The sequence below is a fragment of the Arachis duranensis genome, chromosome 9 (assembly GCF_000817695.3).
Source record: "Arachis duranensis cultivar V14167 chromosome 9, aradu.V14167.gnm2.J7QH, whole genome shotgun sequence".
NCBI lineage: Eukaryota > Viridiplantae > Streptophyta > Magnoliopsida > Fabales > Fabaceae > Arachis > Arachis duranensis.
Genome location: NC_029780.3, coordinates 9,633,790 through 9,657,181, shown reverse-complemented (window position 1 = coordinate 9,657,181; position 23,392 = coordinate 9,633,790). Strand labels below are relative to the sequence as shown.

The following is a 23,392-nucleotide window of genomic DNA, read 5'->3' as shown; positions in this document are numbered from 1 at the left end:
TTTTAAAAAAACTCATTTAAATTAGTACTAAAAAGAATACATAAAAAATATATTAAATTAGATTGATTTAAATTAAAAATAAATAAATAAAAATAAATTATAAACCAAAAGTAAAATACAATTTATTTATAAATTTGGTGGTAAAAATTTATGGTCCAAACGTTATAAAAATTTTGTTGAGTTGAAAAATTCACTAATTATAATTAATAATGATAAATATTATTTTATTGGGTTAATCATCTAATTAGTTTTGATTGCATTTGTTTTTGGTTTATCACGGTATCCCTCAACCCGGCAGGCCAAGGACTAATCTGCCGCGGTACTGAGCTCTATTTAAGGGTTTGCCGCTGGCCAATGGGTTGTTGCATGCACAAGGCGAGATTCGAACCCCCGACACTTGTTTAAGTGATACAAACTTAAATAAAAGTTGCAGCAGCCCAAACAAATAAAAACAGAAACAAAATCTTCAGTGGGCCTTCTAACACTCAAACAAATAAAAACAGAAACAAAATCTTCAGTGGGCCTTCTAACACTCAAAGCCCAAAGAAGAATAATACAAAGCAACTAGCTGAGCTGAATAAAATTATTCAAACCCAAGCCCATGAAGACTCCATTCAAGCTGAAGCCTTCCAATGCACCTCACAAGTTTGCTTCGGTCAGAACCTCAGAGAAAAAGAGATAGAAAGCTTCGTTCTTCTTCTTGCTCATTTCATCAAAGAAGAAAGAAAGAGAAAGCTTAATCAAAGAAAGCAAAGGTCTAATCACCCAAATCAAATCCATTTAAGCTAAGTCAGAAGATAAATGTGATTTATTTCCATTTGCATGCATGTTAATTTCTTCACTCCTTCTCCAACTTTCTGCAATACCATTTTTGGTTAAATGAAGAAAAAAATCTTTGATTTCTGCTGATGTAAATCAATGGCTTATAAAGTTTCTTGGAGTCAAAGCACATTACTAATGGTTCGGATTTAGGTTTTCCATTAAATACCTTTTTCACTGTTTCCTTGAGGCCTTCGGTCAAGTAAAAGGGTCAGATTTAAAATTTCTAATTTAGGGATTAATGGAAGATAGTGAAAGGTTAAGTTGGTAGCACACAGCTCGAGGAGTTGACTTGGAAGAAAGCAACTCAGCAACATGAAAGGAGATACAAAAAAAAATGTTTCTTCTTTCAAAAGACAAGGAGAGAGAACCTGGGTTTTGAAGTTATGTTCTGAGAAGCTTTCTCAGAGTAGAGTTCATCAACTTAAACAGTGCTTTCTAGTTAAAAAGGTATTTCTCCAGAATAAGGAACGAAATCAGAGCCAAGTGAATCCGGTTCAACCTATAGCAACAGAGGCTGTTAAAGCAATAATCTCTTTCGTGTTCTTACAGTTTGTATTTTATTTTCTATGTATATCTTTCTATAATTTCTTGAGAGGTAAAAGACAGAAAGAGAGGAATCAAGAAAAAGCTTATGAGTGATAAAAGGCTGAGTGATACACTTGAGTGAAAAGCCTAGAGTGATTTCAGATTTCTTTAGGTTGTTTCTTATGTCTTGTATCTTGTACCAGTGAGGTACCCCTTTCTTAGTTGGGTAAGCACTAAGAGTGAAGAGTTAAATATTAGCATAGCCAAGTCAAGTTAGGTTAGAACTTGAGAAGGAAAGAGTTGTGTCAATTATGTAGAATTGGTGTATGTAATACTTTAACTATAGTGGAAATTTTACCACTGTTGTGGTGGAGACTGGATGTAAGTTGCATTGCACAAGGCAACTGAACAAGGATACATGCTGGTGTCATTCTTCTTCTCTTTCTCTGAGTTCTGTTTTTTGAAATTCATGAGACAAAACTAAATTGTCTCATAAATGTTCCGCTGCTGAGTTCAAACTGATTCAGATTAAAAGTTTAAAATTAAAGAGTTATTTCATTAAATTAAAAGAAGGCCATAAATTCAACCCCCTTCTCTAAACCTTCCACAACCTTCAATTGGTATCAAGAGCCAAGATCTCAAGAATCAAGCTTCACCCCTTGGAGCAAAAGTCCAATGACAAACAATTTGGGCACAACCACAGTTGTCTACACTCTAATTGAAGGCCAGTCAAACAGCAGGCATCCCTTCTTCAACGGAAAAAACTATGCTTACTGGAAAGAGAGGATGCAGATCTTTATCCAATTCATTGACTATAACATATGGAAGATCGTTGTAAGCGGCCCTAAAATTCCAACAAAAATAAGTGCTAATGGAGTGGTGACTCCAAAAGAAGAAACTTAATGGAATAAAGATGACAAGAAGAAAGTGGAGCTGAATTCTAAAGCCACCAACCTTCTACACTGTGCTATCAGCTTTGAGGAGTATCGAAAGGTGTCAAGATGCAAGACAGCCAAAGAAATCTGGGAGAAATCTCAGGTTACACACGAAGGCACCAAGTAAGTCAAAGAAACGAGGATTGATATGCTACGAAAAGAATACGAGATATTTATTAACATGAGGGATGGAGAAAGTATTGATAAAATGTTTGAGAGATTCTCAATCATAATCAACGACCTCGATGCTATTGGTACAACCTACTCGGAACAAACCCTAATGAGAAAAATCCTTAGAATCCTCATAAAGGAATGGGAAACAAAGGCCACTGTCCTAGGTGAGAGTAATAACTTAAGTCCCATAACCTATGATAAGCTGAGAGGGAAACTCCTTGCATATGAAACCACAAACACAAACCAAGACTCAAAGAAAAAGGGAATAACCTTTAAGTCAAGAGTTGAATCAAAAGAAATTTAGTTCAGTGATAATTTTTTAGATAATGATGAACTTGTGTTTTATGCTAGGAGACTTAGAAGGCTAATGAGAAATAAAGGCAAGTACAAAGGTTCAAGTTCAAAAGAGTAGAAGGACATGAGTAAAGTGATTTGCCACCATTGCAAGGAGGTTGGGCATCTCAAGTACAACTGTTCGAAACTCAAAAAGGAGGATAAAGGAAAGAAAGAAAAGAAAAGAGTGCTCATGGCATCTTGGGAGGATCTTGAAAGCGAGTCGGATGAGGAAGAAGACTCCGAAAGCGAAGCTCAAATCCATCACATGGCTGGTGAAAATCAACTTAATGAGGTAAATTACTATGACTTATCCATAGATGATTTACATGTTATCATTGATGATCCCACCCTCAATTCTGAAAAATTGTTGAATAAATATAATAAATGCAAATCTGAAAAAGAAATGCTAAAAGCTAAAAATGATTTTTTGAGATAAAAAGTGAAGGAAACTGAATGTGCTTTGGATATTATTGAAGAAAATAGATTTCTGAAATCTGAACTTGAAAAACTAAAAGGAAAGCACATTGTGGATCCTTCTCAAGAGCTCAATGCTGAAAACGAAAGATTAAATGAAATGATTAAAAGATTGAATAGTGATTTATCATAGTTTGCTCATGGTTCGAGGAACTTGGACAAACTACTTGCAAATCAAAGACCATTGTTTAAAAAATCTGGTTTAGGATATGTGACAAAAGATGATGCAGTTTTTGATAACTTCTCCACGAAATTCATGGCCTCTTCTTCAAAAACAAAATCCATTATCAACAAACCTGGTCTGAGACTTATTCCCACCTATGAAGAGGAATTTGAAAATTCTTATTTTGGGAAAACTAAATCATCTTCAAGAACTGATCCGATATCAAACAAGGCAGGTCTGGGCTATGTTTCAACCAATGAGGTTACCTTCAAAAATCAATCTTTTCAAAACAGAACCTCATCTTCAAAAGGCCCAAATGCCTTAAAAAATTCTGGTTTGAATGCTTTTACAAAAAGGAATAATAAAAACAAAAATCACTTTGTCAAAAGAAATGCATATCCTCCAAAAACCAGAAAAACTCAGGTCATTAATCATTTCCAGCATCAAAATTCGAATCAATTTCAGCAACATGCATCAAGAAATCATTGCTTAAATTAAAAAAAAAGAAAGTAGGAAACCAAACTTATAATATTGTTTGTGACTTTAATGCACTTGGGTAATCAAGGTGGATTAACTTCAAAGGATCCAAATTAATTTGGATACCTAAGGTTGATTGAAATCTTATGCAGATGTGTCTAGCATCCAATAAAAAGAAAGATATGTAGTACTTGGATAGTGGGTGTTCTAGGCACATGACTAAAAGTTTAACTTTCTTCATCAAACTCAACAAGTATGATGGAGGTTTTGTGACCTTTGGAGATGATGAAAAAGGTAAAATTGTTACTGTTGAAAAAGTAGGTAATAATCACTCTACTTTCATTGATGATGTCTTTTTGGTTAATGGTTTAAGGCATAATCTTTTGAGTATAAGTCAATTGTGTGATTTGGGTTATTTAGTGACTTTCAAAAGATTGGAATGCTGTGTTGTAGATGAAAAGACCAATGATGTATTGTTTATAGCTAAGCGATGTAATAATGTGTATGGACTTACACTTGATGAACTAAAGGATCAAAATATAGCTTGTTTCCACTTTAAAGAATCTGAAAAGTGGCTATGGCACAAGAGATTAGGCCATACTAGCATGTTTCAAATAAACAAGCTTGTCAAGAAAGGATTAGTAAGAGGTCTTTCTTTGATAAAATTTGACAAAGACATCACTTATGATGCTTGTCAAATGGGAAAACAAATAAGTAGTTCATTTAAATTAAAAAAAGACATCTCTACTAATAGACAACTTGAATTGTTACATATTGATTTATTTGGTCCAACAAGAACTCAAAGCTTAGGTGGTAAACATTATGGTTTGGTAATTGTAGATGACTACACTAGGTTTGGTTGGATTTTGTTTCTTGCTCATAAAAATAAAGCCTTTTCGGCTTTTGAAATTTTTAGCAAGAAAGTTCAAAATGAAAAAGATTTAAATATCACATCAATAAGAAATTATCATGGAACTGAATTCGAAAACCAATTATTTGAATCCTTTTGTGAGGAATTTGAAATATCACACATCTTCTCTTATCCAAGAACACCACAAGTCCACAACAAAATAGTGTTGTTGAAAGAAGAAATAGAAGTATTCAAGAAATGACAAGAGCTATACTTTATGAGAGTAATGTTCCAAAATTCCTTTGGGTTGAAGCAGTTAACACTGCTTGCCACATTTTGAATAGAACTATCATAAGAAAATTTTTGTAGAAAACACCTTATGAACTTTGGAAAGGTCATCCACCAAATTTAAATTACTTGCATATCTTTGGATGCAAATATTTTGTTCTAAATAACAAAGATAATTTGAAAAATTTTTATCCAAAGGCATATGAGTGTTTATTTGTAGGATACTTCACAAATAATAAATCATATAGAGTTTATCATCAAGATGTCAGAATAATTGAAGAGTCCATACATATTACATTTTGTGATACTAACTTGGTTCAAAGTATTTTGGAAGATTGTGATGCAGGAAACGATGTTCAAAAGGATGATGAAAAAGCCCAAATCATGATTGTGAAAATTCTGAACAAAACGAATAAGAAACTACAGCTATAGAAAATCCTGTATGAGACAATTCTATTTTGTCTCATAAAACTGGAGAAAATCCTAAAACCACCAGTTTATTGAATTCCTCAGTGTCTGAATCTGCTTTTAAGTCCACAAGACCTTGTGAATGGAGATTTCTCAAGAACTATTCTCAGGAGTTTGTCATTGGAGATGTCTCATAAAGTATCAAAACTCGCTCCTCCACTAGAAAAGCAAATGAAGAAACAAACATTGCTTTTCCCTCTCAAATGGAGCCTCAAAATATCAAGGAAGCTCTTGATGATCCCTCTTGGATAAAGGCAATGGAGGAAGAGCTTCATGAGTTTGAAAAGAACTAAGTTTGGACATTGGTTCCAAAGCCAGGTGACAAAAAAGTGACAGGCACCAAGTGAATTTTCAAGAACAAGATGGGTGAAGATGGAAGAATTGCTAGAAATAAGGCAAGATTGGTGGCACAAGAATACAACCAAGAAGAGGGAATAGATTTTGAGGAATCCTTTGTCCCTGTTGCTCGAATGGAAGCTATAAGACTTCTTCTTGCTTATGCTACTTATTGTGGTTTCAAATTATATCAAATGGATATGAAGTGTGCATTCTTGAATGGTGTGATAGATAGAGAAGTGTATGTGGCACAGCCACCTGGTTTTGAAAATAAAGAATTTCCTAACCATGTTTTCAAACTATCAAAAGCTCTTTATAGTTTAAGGTAAGCTCCTAGAGTTTGGTATGAGAGACTTAGCTCTTTTCTTTTGAAAAATAGTTTTTAAAGAGGCACCACAAACACTACTCTATTTATTAAGAATTCTAATGATTCTTTTATTCTAGACCAAATTTATGTTGATGACATTATTTTTGGATTAGCAAATGAATCTCTTGGTACTGAATTTGAAAAACTCATGACAAGTGAATTTGACATTAGTATGATGGGTGAACTTAATTTTTTTCTTGGGCTTCAAATTAAGCAAACTAAAAATGGTATTTTTATTCATCAAGAGAAGTATGCCAAGGAACTAGTTAAGAAATTTGGTATGAAAAATGCCAAACCCATAGAAACTCCCATGCACCCTAATTCAAAATTAGAAAAGGGAGAAACTGAGAAAGATGTTGATGAGACTAGGTATAGAGGAATGATTGGCTCTCTTATGTACTTAACTTCCTCTAGACCTGACATTGTGCAAAGCGTTGTAATGTGTTCTAAATTCCAATCTAAACCTAAAGAGTCGCATCTTTTAGCAGTTAAGAGGATCATTAGATATGTTCATGGCACATCCAATTTTGGCTTATGGTATCCTAAGATTGATGATTTTTCTGCAGTCGGTTATTGGGATGCAGATTTTGCTGGAGATAGAGTAGATAGAAGGAGCACATCTGGCATATGCTGTTTTCTTGGAAAGTCTCTAAACATATGATCAAGTAAGAAGTAGTCCACAGTGGCTTTATCCACTGCAGAGGCTGAGTATATAGCTGCTTCTTGTTTTTCTCAGCTTATTTGGTTGAAAACTCAACTTGCTGATTATAAATTAAATGCTAAAAATATTCCTTTATTGTGTGACAATATGAGTGCCATTAATATTTCTAAAAATCCGGTTTTGCACTCTAGAACTAAACATATTGAAGTGAGATTTTACTCAATAATAGAACATGTTTAAAAAAGAAATATTAGCATTCAATTTGTCAAATCAGAGGACCAATTAGCAGATATTTTCACCAAACCTCTAGCTGAAGACAAATTCTGCATGCTTAGGACTAATCTAGGAATTTTAAGTCGTGATTCATTATTTGCGCATTGCTACTGTGTGTGTTGAAGTTTTTGTCTCACAGGATGGGATGAGACAATTCTGGACAAATGAAGAATCATCTTTCTGAACTTCATTTTCTGGGCTTTTATGCACATGCTAAATCAGTTGGGCCAACCTTAAAATTCAGATTTTGTGTTGTGCACATGTCATTTTATTTTGTCTTTTAGTAAAAAAGTTTGATTTTTTAATTTTAATTTATTTTATTTTTAATATTTAAATAAAATCAAATCACTTTTTGTGATGTCAAGTCTTTTCAATGTCTAGTCATGATAATATAGCTGCATGGGTACAAAAAAAATTCTATTTTTGGTAGTTACTAAATCTCTCTACTCATAAAGCCTTCCACTAACCGTTCGGTTTCTTCCCCACTACCATTAGTGCTCCTCTTCATTCAAAATCTGGGTTCACATAAATGAGAAAAAAAACTATTTTTTAAAAGCCTCCTCATGAAAAGGTTTTCAAGCTCCCAGCAAAATCAAAACCTTCCACACGCTCTCAAGATCAAACCTATACACCATCTCTGTCTCCTCCTACCTCTCCTCCTCGCACAAACCCTATGGCTCGCACAAAGAACCCTTCGAGGTCTCCTCCCTCCTTCAAGCCAACCGTTCCTCCCAGCGCTCCTTCCAAGCCAAGAACTTCGAAAGGGAAGCGCCCTGCTGTAGAAAAACCTGCGTTTGAACCCACAAGACCTAAACCTAGGTCTGCTCCTTCTCGTTCTTAAAGAGGTAAAACTCGAATCCTTCTCAAATCTATTAAAGAGCCTTCCATAGACCATTTTGCACCCAAAACTCATTTCATGACTTCCCACTCAAACTACAATCCTCACCGTTTTCGATCTGTCATGAATAATGATTTCTATGAGGGTGTCATTGCTCACCGTACCTTATGTCACACCTTTTTGGTTGATTTACCAAATCTAAAAAAGAAAGATTTTGAGTTTGTTGATAATCTTATTTTTCTGGATTGGGACCATCTTTTTAAAATAAAAAAAAATGATTTATCCAGTGTTAGTCAAAGAATTTTATGCAAACATGACTTACCATGAGGGGACTGTTCATTCCTATGTAAAAGGCCATGACATAATTCTGAATAATGAAACCATCAATAATTCTCTAAAATACACTGATGTTGGCGCATGTGCCTATACATCGGGTAAGCGAGATAAAGGGGTAGGTCTCTCTTTCATTGATGCTCTGGCCTATATCTGTAAACATATTTCTTTGATTGATGGCATCACTCTAACTCACAAAGCCCTGGGATATACTCGTGCTCAGTTGCATCGCATAGTAAACCATATCATCCTTCCTCAGAGTGGCTCATATCAAAGGGTGTCTTACACTGATACTCTAGTTTTTTATGCTATTCTTACTAAAACTGAAATTTCTTTTGCTTAATTAATGGTAAGATATATGTTTGATTGTGTTAGAAGTGAGAAGAAGGATAAAGCTCTTCCTTATGGCATGTTCTTAACCTGTATTTTTGAATATTTTGGTGATGACTTGTCAAATGAGTCATATGAAAATAGACACTCTTATCTAAAAGGAGGTGGTTTAGTGAAACAGAAGAAAAAGGGACTCACTCGTTCTGAAAGGGTGGTTCTTGATGATGATGATGATGATGACTATGAACCAGAAGACACTCCTCCTCCTTCTACCACAGGTACTTGAGCCTCCACTGGACACAAATCTGTCTTATATAGAGTGGTTAAGGATGTGGTGCAAGAGTTTGTCTCTCAGTCAAACTACCTGATTGCTATGAGTAAGGAGCAAAGGAAACTAGCCACCAAGCATGAGAACTTCCTCAGAAAAATCTAGAGATAGAGTGGCCGTTTTCTTAAAATTTATTGATAATCTCCAAGAGAATGACAATGCTACCACTGATCCTGAAGAAGATGCTGACTCTGAAGAGGATGGTTCGGATGTCTGAATTTGTCTCATGTTGCTGCAGCCTTTTGTTCACTTTTGTCTCATAGAATCATTGTTGTTTACTTTTGAACTACTTTATGTCTATTTCGGATAACTGTAATACTTTTAACAATTGTTGCACTTAATTTTAGTTATTTACTTGTTTTAGACTTTGAACTAACATTTTGTTGCAGGTTTTTTTAGTTCATCTTTGTTTCACCCTTGATGACAAAAAGAGGAGTAGTAGCATATGAAAATTTTGAAATTTTGCTGTGATTTTGAAATTTTTCTACTGTTGTATTTTGTTTGGCATGTGAATGTGAATTTGCCTTACATGATCTGTTGATGTTTTGCCATTATTAGTCTTGATGCTCTGTTTTGTTTAAGGTTGAGGAGTTTTGAACTGAATATTAGTTATTATTGTTGATATGGTTTGTTCAGTTATGGGATGCACATTTTGGTGTTTGCACACTCCCTTGATTCAGTTTCATTAGATGATAAACTGTTGAAAAACTTTACTGATTGCTTCATCCATGGATAACATATTGTATATAGTTCATTATTATGTTTCCTATGAGAATATGCAAACAAGAAAAAAGAAAAGAGCATAAATCTAGGGAGAGCAACTCTTGAAAAAGAAAGAGAGAGCAACACAAAAGCAAATGACATCACTTAAAAGGAAAATTTCTTAACTTTATCCAAATTCAATTCCATTTGATCAATCTTACAATTATGTTTGTCATCAAGGGAGAGATTGTTGAGTTGAGAAATTCACTAATTATAATTGATGATGACAAACATTATTTTATTGGGTTAATCACCCAATTAATTTTGCTTGCATTTGTTTAAGTGATGCAAGCCTAAATAAAAGTTACAGTAGCCCAAATAAATAAAACAGAAACAAAATCTTCGGTGGAACTCCTAACACTCAAAACCCAAAGAAGAATAATGCAAAGTAACTAGCTGGGCTGAATGAAATTATTCAAACCCAAGCCCATGAAGACTCCATTCAAGCTAAAGCCTTCCAATGCACCTCACAAGTTTGCTTCGGTCAGAACCTCAGAGAAAAAGAGAGAGAAAGCTTTGTTCTTCTTCTTGCTCATTTCAACAAAGAAGAAAGAAGAGAAAGCTTAATCAAAGAAAGCAAAGGTCTAATCACCCAAATCAAATCCATTTAAGCTAAGTCAGAAGATAAATGTGATTTATTTCCATTTGCATGCATGTTAATTTCTTCACTCCTTCTCCAATTTTCTGCGATACCATTTTTGGTTAAATGAAGAAAGAAGTCTTTGATCTCTACTACTGTAAATCAATGGCTCAAACGCTTCTTGGAGCTAAAACACATTATTAATGGTTCGTATTTGGGTTTACCATTAAATACCTTTTTCACTGTTTCCCTAAGGCCTTCGGTCAAGTAAGAGGGTCATATTCGAAATTCCTAATTTCGGGATTGATAGAAGATAGTGAAAGGCTAAATTAGTAGCACACAGCTCGAGGTGTTGACTTGGAAGAAAGCAACTCAGCAACATGAAAAGAGATACAAAAAGAAAATGTTTCTTCTTTCAGAAGACAAGGAGAGAGAACCTGGGTTTTGAAGTTTTGTTCTTAGAAGCTTTCTCTGAGTAGAGTTCATCAACTTGAACAGTGCTTTCTAGTTAAAGAAGTATTCTGACAGAATGAGGAACGAAATCAGAGTCTAGTGAATCTGGTTCAACCAATAGCAACAGAGGCTGTTGAAGCAATAATCTCCTTCACGTTCTTACAGTTTGTATTATGTATATCTTTTTGTAATTTCTTGATTGGTAAAAGGCAGAAAGAGAGGAATCAAGAAAAAGCATACGAGTGATAAAATGATGAGTGATACACTTAAGTGAAAAGCCTAGAGTGATTTCAGATTTCTTTAGGTTGTTTCTTGTGTCTTGTATCTTGTACCAGTGAGTTATCCCTTTCTTAGTTGGGTAAGCACTAAGAGTGAAGAGTTAGGTATTAGCATAGCCAAGTCAAGTTAAGTTAGAATTTAAGAGGAAAAGAATTGTGTCAATCCTGTGAAATTGGTGTATGTAATACTTTAACTATAGTGAAAATTTCACCACTGTTGTGGTAGAGAGTAGATGTAGGTTGCATTGCACAAGGCAACTGAATCAAGATACCTGCTGGTGTCATTCTTCTTCTCTTTCTTTGAGTTCTATTTTCTGAAATTCATGAGACAAAATTAAATTGTCTCATAAATATTTCGCTGCTGAATTCAAACAGATTCAAAATAAAAGTTTAAAATTAAAGAGTTATTTCATTAAATTAAAAGAAGACTATAGATTCAACTCCCATTCTCTAACCCTTCTGCTCTTTCACAACCTTCATCCATTATACCTTAATTTACAAAAACACTAACTTTTCCTGAAACCCTCTGCCGTTGCTTGGTCGCTAACAGCTCCTCAAACTTGTTCAAGCAGGGTTTACAAACAATGGGAAAATTTCTCTCATATTTGCCATTGGAATGAACTTTCATATCCTCCTTTTTCGTAAACACGGCCCGAACACCTCATACAATGGTAGGCCAGCAATTCTGAAGCCATCACTACAACTCAATCTCGTGAAACCCAGCACCCGACAACCAGTATCGTGCACCACCTGCCAACTCCAGACCGGCGGCAACCAAAGGATAACGATCGTCAGCCCAACAAAACTCAAGCACCCGAATATCCGATGGCTTAGGAGAAAAAGTAATTCTGTCTCTAATTTACGTCCATAATCTCGATCAATTTTTTTCTCTTCTGTTCTGATACATTTGAAACATTCATCCATCTTTGGGGTGCCGCCCTTCTCCTCTCAACAATTTGCCTCTTCTTGATTGCTCAAAACCATCCATCCTTTGCGTCACTGTCTCATTAGGATTTGTATAAACGTGTGTAACGAATAAACTTGTGTATAAATGTCGTCTCAATGAAGTGTTGGATATTTTTTTATTTATATTTTTATTTAATTTATGCAACAATAGCATACTTAAATATAAATAATAATAGCATAGTCATTTAAATAAAATTGGACACTCATATTACATACGCTATTAGCAAAAATAAATAAAGAGTTTTTTCTAAATAGTCAACAACATAGAATAAAAAGTATTATTTTTTGTGATAAAATTAAATACACTTATAGCATACCTATTCAGATTTGCATGTAAAATAATATATCAACTTATCGGATCAGATTGGGACTAGAATGAAAAAAAAATAAAATCTAACATAAAATATCAATAATAAACACTAAAATATATGTATTTTTAAAAATTCTAACTCAAATCTAATAATAAAGAGAATAAAATTAAAAAAAATAAAAAATAATTTGGGGCACTAAAAAAATATGGTTATTAGTAATATTATTCTATAAATATTACTTAAAACTTAAAGTGTCTTAAAAATATTTATTAAATAATTTAAAATTTTTTATTTTTAAAATATTTATAAATATCAAAATTTCATCTTTTTATTATTTTTAAAATTTAATTATTGATGAATCCTAAATATAAAAATAATTTTACATATATATATATATATATCCAATTATATATTTTTAAAACAATAAAAATAACTATTATTTATTTATATTTACTACATGAATATTCATAAAAAAAATAAACTAATGTATCTTCTTACTTTTTTATTATTTGTGAAAAATAAAAACTTTTTTATACTTAAATCTATATTTTGAGCTAACACTTTTAAAAAATGAAGACAAAGATAAATATTTATGATATTTAAATATAATTTATTTTTATAAATAATTAACATATATTTTGTTTTATATTAATTTTTTTATCAAAATAATATTATAACCGTTAATTTTTGAATTATTTATTTTTCAAAAGATAGATATATGTTTATTGTGTATTTTTATAATTTAGTATTTTAAAAGTCTTTAATATTTTAGTGATTTTATTTTCAAAACAAAAAGTTAATATCAATAAAGTCACAAAAATATTAAAATAATAAAAAATATTTAATTAACAAATTAAAAAGTAAATAATATATAAATTTTTTTTATAAAAACAATAAAAAACGGGTAAACAAGCCGCTAGTCTTTATAAAACTATAACATCGCATGAAAATTTAATAATCATATTTTATTGCATGTCACATTATAATTCACAGCAATGAGACATCTATAACAATTGGGCTTTGAACATGATAGGTCCCATCTGACCATACCATTGATGAGATAGAGATATTTTAGTTGTGTTTTATAATAGGGATATTATAGTAATTTTTTATAAAAAATATTAATTTACACCAATTCAAAATTTAATTTATTAATTTTTGTGCTAAACTGATTTGTCCACTCTAATTTTAATAAAAATAATATAATTTAACTGATTATATGTGTTAAATTTTAATTTTTAAAAAATATCTTTAGAAAAAGACGTTTTTAACATCTTTATTTAAGTGGCTCCCTTGATGAGATTACCGCAGTTTCATTTGGTATCATACCAATGACATTCACTACAAATGATTTTTTCTCGTTTAATGCTTTGAAGGATAAAACCCTTGGTTTCACCGTGATGTTAATAACTTCTGGTTTCGATGTGAGTCTTACCCTGTAACTCGAGTTGGCTAAACCAACATTTGTAACTATTCTACTAAAACTGATGTTAATATGCACCCTGGGTTCAACCAGAACTGTAAGAGCTGGATAATTTAAATTTCTTACCAATGATCGATGTGCAGCTCCCTTGCACGGATTCAATTCTCCAGATATCAATTTAATTTTGCGATTATCATACCCTAAGTTACACATCATTTGCACATAATCTTCCTTGTTAATGTCATAAACTAGTCCAGGATTGATTGCGAGAATTGGATTGGCTTGTCCAGATCCATATGCATATTCTCCCACATCATATGTCAGATTCGTAATCATGGGTTTTGCTGACGTCATAATAGCAGATTTAATTGCCGCAGGTGACCAATCAGGGTGAAAATTTTTCACATATGCGGCTATTCCAGAAACATGAGGACAAGCCATTGAAGTTCCACTTAGAATATTGTAATGCACAGATCTATTATCCGTACTAGGATCTTCTGTTGGTGAACCAATTGGCGAATAAGCAGCCAAAATATTAACCCCTGGGGCACTTATATCAGGTTTCAAGATCTCTGAAATTATAGCGTTCGGTCCACGGCCAGAAAATGCTGCGGCTCTAGGAGCACTCTGATCTTGACCGCTCTCACTCTTGAGAATCTCAGCTTTTGGATCTTTTGTTGAGTTTGTGTATAATTTAACAACGTCATAATCTTTTGGCAGCAATGACACCGAAGGCATTATAGTGACATAACCTAGGTTAAGATCAGCAAGATCTATTTTTGCAATTGTACCAACTGCGCCAGCAGATTTGGGTTCAGCTTCCGCATGATTGTCACATAAAACTATCTTTCCTTTCACTAATTTTTTATCCAAGCACCCACATATATCGGCGTATTCTTTTTCACACTCACTTGAATTGCCGTTGCTCAAAGCAATAGGAACTCTTCTTCCGTTTGACTTGAAAGAATTAACCGACCTCCCAGTTAACACTTTTCCATTTCCAAGAATGACCTTGTCAACGATTTGCCGATCTAGGGTGCTTGCTGCGACGGTTATCAACCATGGCGCAACGCTTGCTACAGTGCCAGGATAAGGACCAGCATTTCCAGCGGATTGGACTACAAGTACTCCTTTGGCCATTGCATGAAATGAACCGATGGCAACTGAATCTGTGTCAAGGTTCAATGCGGCAGCAGCCCCAAATGAAACGGAGATGACGTCAACTCCGTCAGCAATTGCGTCATCAAAGGCAGCTAAGATGCCGTGGTCTGCACAGCCTGCAGAGCTGCATACTTTGTAAGCAGCGATTCTTGAAGAAGGAACTGCTCCTCTCGCGGTGCCTTCTGCAATGCCGTAAAAGCTGGCATTGTCAACGTCGTTTCCGGCTGCTATTGATGCTGTGTGGCTTCCATGGCCATCATTGTCTCTTGCAGAGTCCTCTGTGTAGAATCTTGCTCCGATCAACTTCTTGTTGCATGTGAAGTTCTTGCCACCTGCACATGTACCTTTCCACTTTTTTGGAACAGGTTCTGTGATACATTTGTCGCTGAAGCTTTCCGATTCCGGCCAAACCCCGGTGTCGAAGAATCCGACAACGAGATTTGTCTCTATTGTTTGATGTCCTTTTGGAGCCTTTGGAAGTCCCAAGAAATCCCAAGATCTTGTTGTTTGGGTTTGGAGAGTCTTGCTTGGGAAAACTGAAACAACACCTTCCATTTCGGTTAACTTTGCCGCTTGCTGATTCGTGAGCATGGCAGCAAAACCGTTAAAGCTCCTCTTGTAGCTACGGACTAAGGATTTTGTTGGGTTGCTACCATCAAGAACTTGTTGCAGCATATTAAGGTGGTGAGAGGTGGGAGAATAAGAAGTTTTTGTTTCAGGTAATGAGCCCAAATAAACAATATGAATTTTCGGATTATCACCATCATTAGCATCACAAATAAAAAGTGTGAATGCTAGAGTGATCACCAGTACACTGCACACAACATAATTAAGCTTCTCCATTGTTTTCAAATGTTGACAGGAATTAGATATTGTAATAAATACTTTTGACTCTATATATATATATAATAATCCATAAGGAATTCATACCAGTTTCTATTTACGAAATACATGTTATAAANTTATTTTTGTAATATAGTTAGTATTTTAAATTTTATAAATAAAAATAAACAATTGAACTAAAAATTATTTTATAATGTGTAAAAATTAAATTTATTTTTTTATGTAAATAAATTTAATTAATTATATTTAATATAACAATATAAATAATATTCACTACAAGAAAAAGCGTATTTTTTGACGCCAAAAATCGACGGCCGTCAATATTACTAAAAAAATAATTAAAAATAAAAATATTAAAATCGACAGCCTAGTCGTCGATATTTTTATAATGCATTAATTTATTTTCCTATTATCGTCATATTATAGATGAACCAGAAGTCGAAAATAAAATCGACGAATATGGCGTCGATTTTATTATTTTAAATATCGACAATCTTGCCGTCAACAAATTTGAACGGTTTTGATTACTTTCTAAAATGGAATGAACGGTCTAAATTTAATCTATATAGTAGATGCTACATGTGTTGTTTTTTATATTAAAATCGACGAATATAACGTCTATTTTATTATTTAAAATATCGACACCTTTGCCGTCGATAAATTTAAACGGTCTTGATTGCTTTCTAAAATAAAATGGATGATGTAAATTTAATCTATAAAATAGACGCTATATGTGTTTTTTTTTAATTAAAATCGACAAATATGTCGTCGATTTTTATCACTAAAAAAATATGTTCTCGCGGCAGCTCCCGCTTCCAAAGTTCAGAAACGCAAACTTCCCCAAATTCAAAATAGGTATTCTTCAAGCTAGGTATCCTTTGGTTGACTTCGCTTCCTCTTCACCACCGCCTCCGTCTGACACCACCACCGGCGACCACCATTGCCTACCCTCTCTCTCTTCCTTCTTCTCTTTCTTCCCCATTTCTCCATTTCTTCGTTCCTGCGTGCGACACCCCTGTTCGTGGAGTTATCCTCTGTCCGCGTCTTCAAGCACCGACAAGCAACCACCAGCAGCGGCGACCTTCTGCGCCACCGCGACATCACCACCACCCCACTGCCTATTCTTTCTTCTTCCTCATTTCATCAATGCAGGTTCCCTTCCCCTATTTCCTGTCTTTTTTTTCTTTATTTTCACTGCTTTTTAATTCTGTTTTTAGAAATTTTGGTTAGGCTTAGGTTTGTTAAAACTTGTGTTTTTGGACTGAAATTGTTGTTGGCCGTATCTTTCTGAAATTACTGGGTTGAATGCTGCTTAGATTGAATTGAAATTTACTGTTTTGAACTCTGCACACCACATGTTCGAAAAAATGCCTGAATGTAATTTTTGATTTAATTTCTATGTCTGATCAGCATAGGCTTTACATTATGGAACACTTAACTTAATTAAAGTAAATATAATATTGCCGGTGGCTTATGTAAGCTAAAGTTTCTTTTGAAAGTTTTCAACACTTTGATAAGTAAGCGTGGATAACTTATTAGGACATATACCAACAAAGGCGAGTGACCTAAAAATTTGATTTATGTGAACTTCTTTCTAACAAATGATTGGTATAATGTATGCACAGCTAACTTGTATTGTGCCTTGGTATTCTGTTGTATTTGTATTGTGTCTTGGTCCTTTTGGGGTTATAGTAACTAAAATCTTTTAGGTGTGTATTTTGTTGGAACAAAACAAATAAATAAAAGATAGAAAGTAAAATCCGATCCATGAAAAAAAATATCATTCAATAAACCTAGAAAGTATATATTTTATCGTTTAAAAGCATTGATAAGAACTAAAAAGGTTATCGATTTAATAACATGGAGCAGTTTATTTTCTCTTTGTAGCTTAAACATGTAATGAGTTGATGAGATAATTTTATTGTGATTTTAGAATTTGTATATGTGAACATTTATTCTGTTTCTTCTTTGTATATTTTTTATCTATTTGATCTTAAGAAAATTAAGGTCATTGAGTTTGAAAGATTTGTTCGATTATTGAGTATAACTTTTTCAAATACACTCATGAAAAATAATCAAATGTAAGATACAACTCCTAAGACATTATTATTTGCACTACTTTTATAAGAATGATTAGTTGTATAAATTTTTCTTTTTACATTGATATTTATTTTGTTTTTTTAAAGAAAAATCAAGGTGTTTCTTTAATATGTGAAGAGAGTTTATATTAATAGTATTTTAAATTTTAAATTTTTTAGTTATAATAATTGATAAAGTTTCTGAATCTTCTAGTTATACTTTTAAATTATATCTATTAAAATCGACAGAATAGTTATAGCTTTTTAAGTTTAAAATAGACAAGCGAACCCAAATACGGACATATAATTTGTCGGTATATGAATAATAAAATCGACAGCAACTGCGTCGATTTTATTGGATCCAATATCAACAGCAAAATTGTCGATTTTAATAAACATATTATAGACAAAGGTATCATCGATTTTATTTGTATCAAATATCGACGATTTTAGTAACAAGATATGATAGCTGATAATTGTTTTTCTTTAAAATCGACGGATTAGTTGTCTATTTTAATAATTATAATATCGACAACTTTCGCCGTCGATAAATTTAAACGATGGAAATCTTCTTTTAAAATAGGATGGAAGGTGTAAATTTATTATATAAAATAGACAGTTAGCCTGTTGATTTTTGTTTTAACTAAAATCGACGAACTTACCGTCGATTTTTATCAACAAAAAATTATGCCGCGTTTATTACCCGCGTCCTTCGTTTCAATTTCCCAAACATTAACCCCAAACCTCCAGAGAATCAAAGTTCAGAGTGAAGCTGCTTCTTCTTCTCCAACGCTTGAGAGTACAGACCAGAGAAGGAGTTACCGTCACGGAGAGAGGCAGAGAGAGCTTCTTCTTCTCCGACGACTGAGAAAACCCACCGTCTTTCGTCGGAGAGCAGAGCTTCTTCTTCTTCTTCTCCTCCTCCGCCGAGTCCGCCGCCGTGCCATCCTCTTCATGTAAGTTCCTCTCAGTCTCTCTGATTATTATACTTATTTTTGCAATTGTTGTATCTACTATTTTCATAATGAAATTCTGAATTTGCGTTCATTAATAACAATCGCATCAATATTATTGAAACCTAATTAGCATAATCAATCGCTTTGTCTCTCTGTGCCGTTGTTGCTGCTGCCTTCAATTGACCGTGCTCAATCAAAATCAGTTACTCTCTCTCTCTTTCGTTCTTCAATTGATTTTTTTCATCAATAAAAAATTTGCTCAGCATTTGTAGATGATTCACTACTGTTCTCAATGATATAGGTCTTCAATTCAAAGATTGATGAAGGAAGAAAGGCATTGCAGGTGTTATCACTACTTTTGTTCATTTTTCTGTGTTATCCTGCAATTTTGTATTCTTTCTTCATGACTGACATGGATTTATAGGATTCTTCTCTATTTTCGGTGTTAGTTCTCTAATTTTTTATTTAGATTCAATATGCGGATCAACTATATGTAATCTTGTTTTATGCTGAAGAAATCTATAAAGAACTTCAGTGTCTTGCAATGCTTTTTACTAGGGACATTAGAGACACTTTAAGCTTCTGCATAAAGGACATATGAGTTATATAAAAAGTTTACTGGTCATTTCTGATGCCATTGTGTTGTAAATTTAGTGTCACTATTTATAGGCTGGCAAGTACAAGTAGCAAACTTACAAAGAAATGTATGTATGAGGTGATACAGAAAGTTGGAAGCTCTATCCGCAGTTGTGGTTACGGGCAAGTAAGTCATCTATGCCTATTTAACACAAAAGGAAACCTTTTTTTTCACTTGTTTTGATCAATGCTCTTGTATGGTACTTCTTTGATGCTGCTGCTATCCTTTCATGAAGAGATTAGAAATGATCATTTAGTTATTTTATTTTTCTTAGGGAAGAATCATCTCTTGTAGTCTGAGATTAATCAATATGATGCCAATTTTCAAGGAGTGAAATGCGGTATCTATGGTGCCAATTGCCCTGGGTGGATAATAAGCATGGAGGTTCATTTTTATTTCTTCGCTTTCACATTTTTTTTCGTCATCCTTTCATATGTATTCTCCAGTCTTTTTTCACTCTTTTGATAGATTACATTCATTTTTAGGGATGAGCATAATGCCGATCCAGTTGTTGCTGTAGAATTTCTAGCTAAGTATTGCAAAAGGGCTGTGGTAACTTTGGGCCATAATGGATGCATTGCTAAACATGGCAAGGAGGTACGTAAATCACCTCAATTGTAATTTTTTCTGCTGGCTTCTTTCCCAATCTTATTCTCTTTTGCTTTGGTTGGAAAATGTGTAGTTGACTCTGCTGTGAACTGTTTGCTGTTGTGCATTGATCACTTGGAGAACATGACTAACTATACAATCATGGTAGTTTGGTTCACCCTGCAAAAATTTGTTCTCAAGCCATTGCCTCCCAATATAGTGCATATCAGGATCTGATTCATTAAGCTTTCCTGCTGGAATTTTATTTTATTTAGTTTCTTGCATTAGATTTTATAGGCTTAAAATTTGTGTTTTGCCTACCAAAACAATTGAGATATATCAAAATCTTTAGAGGTAATAAAGGCGGGAGGTAGAAGGTGTGCCCAAAGGCATTCTTCATTCTCTTATATCGTCCTTATCAGCAAAATTCACCATGTATAGGAGCATGGGACTAGTTATTTGCAAAAAATGTTTTAATTGTGTTATGATGAATACATATTAGGCACATTATTATGATCTAAACTGGAAAACTATTAAGATAAAGTTCAGGTTTTCTTGGTAGTTTTACATTTGTGGCACTTGATCATAATGTCAACTAATTTAATGCAATTGAGTTTAAACAATTTTATAAAGTATTCTGTTGGTATTTGACAGCAAATCTTGAACATGGGTTTTAATTGGGACACTAGTGACATGAGTATTTTGATGCTTGCCAAGCTTGCCAAGCCATTGATGGGAACTACCCGAATTATGATTAACAGTCTTCATATCAAGGGTGATGTATGTCAAATAGGATCTATATTTCTTTAAGATTCTAAGGCACTAAGTTATATAAAATGAAACAACATATATGAAAACAAATAAGCAAGTTTGATTTTTGAAGCAAGTAATAACACTTATTACTATGAGAACTATAAAATACTTTGCCCGGATTTGAAGAAAATTCATTTCTAAACGCTTGTGCCTTGTGTTTGTAGCCACTAATTATTAGTTAAATTATTTTTCTTTACTAATCTAATCATTCACATTTTTATGCAGCTCCTCATTACACCAATTCTAGATGGAAAAGCTCTTATGTATTCATTTTCATCAAAACCTGAGGTGAGAATTGAAATTGCGTTTGGAAGTGGCGGAACAGAGGTGCCTGGTGTTTCTTCTTGGCTGGTGCGTCTTGGAGGATTTATTTTTGAAAAAGCTCATGTTTATCATTTCTGGCATAATTCAATCCATTTTGAAATAATTAAATCAAGATGATTCTATATTCATTTTTGGCATAATTATTTAGATGAGTATGAGTAGATGAGTATGAGTAGGTTATTTACTTTAATTTGAATATTTTGTATTATTAGTGGATTGCAATTTAAACAAATATAAGTCTAAGTTTAGTTATTTATCTTGTCTTAAGTCTTTATGTTAGAGGATTATTTATTATTTTGATAAGTTTGTAAATTCATTATCTAATATTTAGTATAAATTTTATTTTTATATTTAAAAGTTTATTTGTCTTGTTATCTAATATTCTGTATAAATTTTATTTCTATATTTAAAAGTTTATTTGCATTAATTGTTTACTATTTTTTAAATAAAAAAATAATTAAAAAATGGCTATTAAAATCGAGGACGGTGTTGTCGCTTTTTAAATTTAAAATAGACAAAATATAGACAAATAATTTATCGGTATCTAAATAATTAAATCGACAGCCATTGTGTCGATTTTATTGAATCAAATATCGACAGAAAACGCCGTCAATTTTATATAAAAATATCGATGGCAAGATTGTCAATTTTATTGAATCAAATATCGACACAAATGGTGTCGATTTTAAATAATAATATCGATGGCGATGTTGTCGATTTTAGTAAGTAGACAAAATTTCCAAACTCATATTATAGACGAAAATGCTGTCGATTTTATTAAATTATTATCGACGGCTACGCGAGCCGTCGATTTTATTAGAATTTTGAAAAATCGACAAGCTTAATAGCGACCATCTCTGTCGTCCATTTTGCCGTCGATTTTTAATATTATCGACGGCTTAGCTGTCGATTTAGCTGTCGATTTTAACGATGTTTCTTGTAGTGAGATTTTTGGTCTCATTTCTTATGAAGGACTCTCTTCATTTTTTATTCTAATAACTTTTTTCTTCTTATGTATTAGAATAGAACCTCCATTTATTATTATTGGAGTTGCTCTAAGAACAACTTCAAGATGATAAATACATGTTCTATTCTGACAAATGAGAACAAAAAAATCATTGGAGTAAAGAATGAAAAAAGTCCTTTCACAAAAATTGAGATTGAGAGTCCTTCTAAAAAAATATTTCAACAACTAATAATTTTTTGTCAATAAGTTATTAAAAAAATAAAAATATTATATATATTACATTACATGTATGTTTATATTAAATTTAATTTTAACACTTTATAAAATAATTTCGACAGTTGAAAGAAGACTTGATTAAATACATATGGCAATTTCATGCACCATGTTTATCGTCAATTATAGAGTTTAACTATGTTTGTCTTTATATTAAGTAATTTTACAAATTAGTTTAATCTCGAATAATATATTGTGTATTATTGTTATATATAAATTTTTTTAATATTAATATTTTTTAATAGTGAATTATCTTTTAATTTATAAATTTAAATATTATTATAAAAAATAGTAATTATATTAATTTTAATTACTTTAATTAATTAATTAAGTAGGACTACGATAGAGATTAAAGTTAGTTTCTTTTAATAAAGAAGAAATAAATGTTTTGAGTACTTATTTACGGTTTATAACACAAAAACTGATATAGAGTTATTTTTTATGACATGTGTAGGCTATAAATAAAGATTGAGATAAATTTTTTACTAAAAATAGTCTAAGAACGTATTTTTGTAAAACTATTCCTCTAAAAAATTCAAGCAATAAAGATATTTGTTTTCCATTTAAAGTGTGATTTTATACTAATTGAAATATTTATTCCCCGTAAATAGAGATATCTCATTGGACAGGCTTGTTAATATCTTATCTGAAACTAAATTTAAAGTAATATCTTATAAGAACATTATGTAGTGTTTAAAAATTTTATATTGCAATAAATGTACATAGTGATAATTGATTATAATTGATTACGATTCGATAAAGAGGAGAAAAAAAATAGAAGAAGAGAATATAATACGAGAAAGAACAATACAATATAATACAACAGTCGTAATGAATTAATCTTGGATTTATGTTTAGATAATGGCTAAAAAAGAAGATAGTGTGTGATACACAAAGAGGGAATAATGAAAATAAAACTTAATAATTTTAAAAGAATAATAAAATTAAAAATAATTTAAGATGTTGAATATATATTTAAAATGAAACATACAAGTGTTATT

At 32.5% G+C, this 23,392-nt stretch overlaps 2 protein-coding genes and 1 long non-coding RNA gene across 12 annotated transcripts in view; 2 read left to right on the top strand and 1 right to left on the bottom strand.

Annotated features, from left to right (window-relative positions):
• The first annotated feature begins 2,874 nt into the window (after window positions 1–2,874).
• On the top strand, window positions 2,875–7,990 carry LOC110275623 (uncharacterized). The gene is made up of 3 exons (XM_021131802.1): window positions 2,875–3,084; window positions 3,400–3,690; window positions 7,706–7,990. The coding sequence occupies exons 1-3, from the start codon at window positions 2,875–2,877 to the stop codon at window positions 7,988–7,990; spliced, it is 786 nt and encodes a 261-aa protein (XP_020987461.1).
• A 5,614-nt stretch (window positions 7,991–13,604) lies between these two features.
• LOC110275622 (subtilisin-like protease SBT4.9) overlaps window positions 13,605–23,392 on the bottom strand; it is a 31,462-nt gene continuing 21,674 nt past the window's right edge. The window contains exon 2 of the mRNA XM_021131801.2: window positions 13,605–15,460. Within this exon, the coding sequence (XP_020987460.2) occupies window positions 13,605–15,460 (1,856 nt within the window). The remainder of the gene's footprint in view (window positions 15,461–23,392) is intronic.
• LOC107464681 (uncharacterized) lies at window positions 18,543–21,501 on the top strand. Of its 10 annotated transcripts, XR_008002434.1 has the most exons (8): window positions 18,543–18,789; window positions 18,920–18,991; window positions 19,091–19,132; window positions 19,444–19,552; window positions 19,701–19,810; window positions 19,912–20,023; window positions 20,669–20,794; window positions 21,053–21,501. It is a non-coding gene; the product is annotated as an uncharacterized LOC107464681 (long non-coding RNA). The 10 variants fall into 10 exon arrangements; XR_002367442.2 differs by lacking the exon at window positions 18,920–18,991; XR_008002431.1 differs by having other exon boundaries at window positions 19,091–19,552.

Excerpts from the sequence above, each read along its gene's own strand:
- LOC110275623 (XM_021131802.1), top strand. The coding sequence starts at position 2,875 with ATGAGTAAAGTGATTTGCCACCATTGCAAGGAGGTTGGGCATCTCAAG. Across the intron at positions 3,085-3,399 it reads GTGAAAATCAACTTAATGAG|TTTGCTCATGGTTCGAGGAA; the intron begins GTAAATTACTAT and ends GATTTATCATAG. Across the intron at positions 3,691-7,705 it reads GCTATGTTTCAACCAATGAG|CCTCCTCATGAAAAGGTTTT; the intron begins GTTACCTTCAAA and ends ATTTTTTAAAAG.